General features: G+C 70.5%; 1 protein-coding gene across 1 annotated transcript in view; it reads left to right on the top strand.

Moving 5' to 3' along the window:
• PLEKHG5 (pleckstrin homology domain containing, family G (with RhoGef domain) member 5) overlaps positions 1-3455 on the top strand; it is a 27416-nt gene extending 23961 nt beyond the window's left edge. Inside the window, exons 11-19 of the mRNA XM_012722056.1 lie at positions 38-148; positions 221-370; positions 448-585; positions 712-831; positions 1311-1443; positions 1554-1669; positions 1766-1935; positions 2011-2742; positions 2993-3455. Of these exons, the coding sequence (XP_012577510.1) occupies positions 38-148; positions 221-370; positions 448-585; positions 712-831; positions 1311-1443; positions 1554-1669; positions 1766-1935; positions 2011-2742; positions 2993-3002 (1680 nt within the window). The 3' untranslated portion in view covers positions 3003-3455. The remainder of the gene's footprint in view (positions 1-37; positions 149-220; positions 371-447; positions 586-711; positions 832-1310; positions 1444-1553; positions 1670-1765; positions 1936-2010; positions 2743-2992) is intronic.
• The last annotated feature ends 1310 nt before the right edge of the window (positions 3456-4765 follow it).

The raw sequence follows: 4765 nt of genomic DNA, 5'->3' as shown, positions 1-4765 counted from the left end.
GCGGCCGCGGGGTGACGCCGGCCCCGCGCCCCCGCAGTTCGGCTCCCTCTTCCAGCCCTACGTCCGCTACTGCTCGGAGGAGGAGGGCTGCCTGGAGTACGTGCGGGGCCTCCTGCGCGACAACGGCCTCTTCCGCGCCTACGTCACGGTGAGGGCGGCGCGGGCCGGGCGAGGGGCGGGCCGCGCGGCTTAGCGGCGCCCTGAGCCCGCCTCCCCGCAGTGGGCCGAGAAGCACCAGCAGTGCCAGCGGCTGAAGCTGAGCGACATGCTGGCCAAGCCCCACCAGCGGCTCACCAAGTACCCGCTGCTGCTCAAGTCGCTGCTGCGGAAGACGGACGAGCCGCGCGCCAAGGAGGCGGTCGTTACCATGGTAATGGGGGGCGTTTCTCCGACCGACCCCCGGGCCCGCGCCCGCGGCCGGGCCTGAGCCCTCCGCCCTCGCCCCAGATCGACTCGGTGGAGCGCTTCATCCACCACGTGAACGCGTGCATGCGGCAGCGGCAGGAGCGCCAGCGGCTGGCCGCCGTGGTCAGCCGCATCGACGCCTACGAGGTGGTGGAGGGCAGCAACGACGAGGTGGACAAGGTGGGCGCTGCCTCTGCCCCCCCGGAGCGCGGTGTCTGCGACCCTGCTGGGAGGGGCACGCTGCGGCTCCCTGGTGGGCTCCTGGCCGACTTGGGGGTCCACCCTGACGGCCCCACCTGCTCCCAGATCCTGAAGGAGTTTCTGCATCTGGACCTGACCACGTCCATCCTCGGTGCCTCCCCGGAGGAGACACGGCAGCTGCTGCTGGAGGGGAGCCTCAGGATGAGGGAGGGGAAGGACAGCAAGGTGACCCCAGGGGCCGCCGCCCCCCCCCCCCGGGTTTGGACCTCCCCAGGCGGACGGGACCAGGGCAGCGAGGGCTCGTATAAAGTATTTTTGTCAGAGTGGAGAGGGAAAGATGTACCTGTCCCAACGCGGCCCTGGCTGCTCCTGTAAAGGCCATGAGAGGGCCCCCCAGACTCGGGGAGCAGCTCCCTCCGCCCAACCCCGTTTGTTTAAGATGCTGAGGCTAAGGGGGGCATGCAGTTTCTCTGTGTGTGTAACTGGGGTGTAGACCAGAGGCGCGGGGATGAGCCGGGGGGCGATTAAGTCATCTCCCCTTTCTTCTTCGACATAGAATCTCCTCGCTGGGAAGGAGCTTGCACCTTGCTTTCATTTCAGTTAGGCTGGCCGGGGCGGGGGAGCAGGTCTGAGCAATCCGGGGGAGGCATCGCTGCCGCTGGGGCGGAGGGTCCCTGACCCGGGGCCGCCCCCTCTGCCCGCAGATGGACGTGTACTGCTTCCTCTTCACCGATCTGCTCTTGGTGACCAAGGCCGTGAAGAAAGCAGAGAGGACCAAGGTCATCAGACCACCCATGCTGGTGGACAGGCTGGTGTGCCGGGAACTTCGGGACCCTGGTGAGGAGCCCGCCCCTGCTGGTGGGCTGGGCGATGGCGGCGGAGGCAGGCTGGGGCTGCCCGGGCCCCGGCTGCCCGGGCCCCGGCTGACACCGGCCCCTCCCCACCAGGCTCCTTCCTCCTTATCTACCTGAACGAGTTCCGCAGCGCCGTGGGGGCCTACACGTTCCAGGCCAGCGGCCAGGCTTTGTGCCGGAGCTGGGTGGATGCCATTTACAATGCCCAGGTGAGAGCGGTGGGTGGAGTGCGGTGGGACGAGGTGGGCAGCGGTGCGGCGGGAAGGATGTGGTGCTGCAGCCCCTCTGGCCCCCGCCTCCCACAGAACCAGCTGCAGCAGCTGCGTGCGCAGGAGCTCCCGAGCGGCCAGCAGCACCTGCAGAGCCTGGAGGAGGAGGAGGAGGAGGACTCTGAGGAAGGGGGAGAGAGCGGCGCCTCGGCCGCCAGCTCGCCCACCCTGCGCAGGAGCAGCGACAGTCTGGACTCCCAGCACTGGTACGGGGGCCCCCGCTGGCCGGACAGCCCGTACCCCAGCCCGTGGCCCGGCTGACCCCTCGTCCCGCCCCACAGTGCCTCGGACGGCTCCACGGAGACCCTGGCCGTGGTGGTGCAGCCTGGGGACGCGCTGTCCTCGCCGGAGTCCGAGGGTGGCCCCTTCAGCTCCCAGTCCGACGAGACCTCGCTGGGCACCACCGCCGCCTCCGCCACGCCCACCGGCGAGCTGCTGCCTCTGGGCCCGGTGGACGGGCGCTCGTGCTCCATGGACTCCGCCTACGGCACCCTCTCCCCCACCTCCCTCCAGGACTTCCTGGCCCCGGCCCCTGTGGCGGAGCCGGCGCCCTGGGCCCCGGAATCGCCGCCGGCCCCCTCATCCTCGCCCCGCCTCCGCCGCCGCACCCCGGTCCAGCTGCTGCCCCAGCTGCTCAAGTCCAAATCCGAGGCCAGCCTCCTCCAGCTGCTGTCGGGGGCCTCCGCTCGTGGCGCGCCCCCAGGCCCCAGCCGCAGCCTGTCAGAACTCTGTCTGGCTGCTCCAGCCCCTGGCCCCGGGCCTCGGGCCTCCCCCCGGGAAGCCAGGCCCAGCTGGGATGGCCGGGGGCCGGCGGAGTCGGAGGGTAGAGCCAGCTGCCCAGCTGGGGGCCCCGAAGGACCTGCCGGGAGGAGCGGAGAGCTGCCCTCGGGAACCTCGCCCGCCCTGCAGCCCGAGCCCCCCGCAGGGATCTCTGCCCAGCACCGGAGGCTGACGCTGGCACAGCTCTACCGAATCAGGACCAGCCTGCTGCTCAACTCCACGCTCACCGCCTCGTGAGTGGCCCGGCCTGGGGAGGGGTGGTGGCTGGGCACGCAGCCCCAGGGGCATGGGGCCTCGGTGGGGAGGGGCACTGTCAGAGCAGACAGCATTTGGGGATGCAGGAGGGAGCTTGAGCCTCCCCCGAAACAGGTGAGTGCCTCCGTGGACAGTGGGGGGGAGCAGAGGCCCCCGGGGGCGGGAGGGGACCTATGAGTGGCATCAGCAGGGCCCGTCTTTTGTCTCTGCACCCCCAATCCCCTGCAGGGAGGTCTGAGCACAGGGAGGCCTCCGAGGGTGCCGCTGACGGAGGGACAGCAGCCAACACGCCTTGGGGTGAGCCCGCCCCAGCTCCTCAGCCACCTCGTGTCCGCGCCAGCCGGAGCGCCGGGCAGGACCCCTGCCCGCCTGGGGCCCGATTTGCACTTTGCCAGACTGGACGGAGGGAGGCGGAGGGCGCTCCTCGGAGCCCAGCCCTGGCTGCAGCGCCCCTCAGGAGTGTCCCCCGGCCGCGGCCCCCGCGCTCGCCTCCCCACCTGCACCTGCCTGGGCAGGAGCCCGCCCCCTCCTGGATGGCCACGGGGTCCCAGGCAGCCCTCCAGCCCCACCTGGCCCCAAGGGCCGACCCTGCCCTTACGGTTCCCTCCCTCCCTCCGGCGGGGCGGGGCTTTGTGTACAGCTGCGTATTTATTGAGCTTCTGATTCTTTTATAAAGACTGTGTATACTCACTGGGCAGAGTCCTTTGTCTTTGGAGCACGCCTTGCCCGGCATGGGGGCACCTGGGCTCTGGGCTGGGGCTGCTGCCTGCGCGCCCAACCCCCTTCATCTGCAGTGGGGCGCCGCCGGGATAAGGCTGGGAAGCAGAAGGAGCTGATGGGGGGGGCACCGCCCCAGTACTCCCAGCGCGCCCACGCCGGAGACCCAGGCACCGAGGGCTCACCTCAGGGGGCCCTAAGACTTGGCTTCTGTCCCCCACCCACATGTGTTTGGGGAAGGTGGGTGTGTCTCTCATCCGGGTACTTTTGGCCCCGGCCCTCGATGGCTGGGGGAGGGCTCTGAGGCCCAGAGAGGGGAAGTCATTTGCTCTGGTCTCACCTCAAAGCGGTGGTCTCGGGGCCGGGGGTAGAACTGGGCACGGGGCCCCAGATGAAGCCCGCAGGGTCCCGGTGCCAGGTGAGCTCACGGGTACCAGGGACAGACCTGGGGTGTCCGCTTCCAGGGCCCCTGGGCTCCATCCTGGCCCCCACCCTGAGGAAGCGCCTCTGGTGGCCGGGGCGGGGCTTGGGTGCTGGGCTGGGCGTGGACGCCCATCAGGCAGGGCAGAGCAGCCAGGAAGCCCCTGGCCAGGCCTGTGCTCTCCCGCGGGAGGGCCCGGCTCGGTGCCCAGGCCATGGAGCCCCGGCCAGGGGGCTGTGTGGCGGTGGTGGCTGTGGTGGCTGTGGTGAGTCGGGCGTGCGGGCGGGGAGGACTAGACCTGGGCCCTCAGCAAAGGAAGGGGCCCTCTGGGAGCTGGTGTCTGCCACCTGGCAGCTGCCCCCTCCTCTGACCTAGTTAGAGGCCCGGCTGGGGCAGGGCCCTTCCGCTGAGAGGAAACCCCTTCCAGGGGCCGCATGGGTTGGGGGTCCCCAGGCAGAATGGAACCCGGGTCCCCGCCTTAGAGAACACATGGGTGGGGGGTAGTCTGGTTGTGGTCCCCCCTGTGGGGGGCCGGGAGCTTCCCCAGGCCTGATCTGTGTCTGGGCGGAGGTTGGCCCCACCCCACCCGCGGGAGCCCTTCTGCTCAGGAAGCTGGGAAGTTGCTGCTCTGAGGGTAAGGGCTGGGGCCTCTGGTGGGGGGCGTGGGGGGCAGGGGAGGCACCCCGCGGACAGCCCCACAGCCAGCCAGCAGCACCTGTCCCCAGGCTGCCCTCGTGCTGCTGGGGGCCCAGGGCCAGGGTGGCTCTGCAGGCCCCGGATGCACCTGTGTCCACCGCCACCAGAAGAGGGGTGAACCGCGCTGCTGCGGGGGCTGTCCAGCAGGTGTGTGGCTGGGGGAGGGC

Source organism: Condylura cristata, unplaced genomic scaffold (genome assembly GCF_000260355.1).
Source record: "Condylura cristata isolate star-nosed mole 26May11 unplaced genomic scaffold, ConCri1.0 scaffold00008, whole genome shotgun sequence".
Classification (NCBI taxonomy): Eukaryota; Metazoa; Chordata; class Mammalia; order Eulipotyphla; family Talpidae; genus Condylura; species Condylura cristata.
The sequence above is the reverse complement of the archived record's forward strand: the minus strand, read 5'-3'. Positions and strand labels throughout refer to the sequence as shown.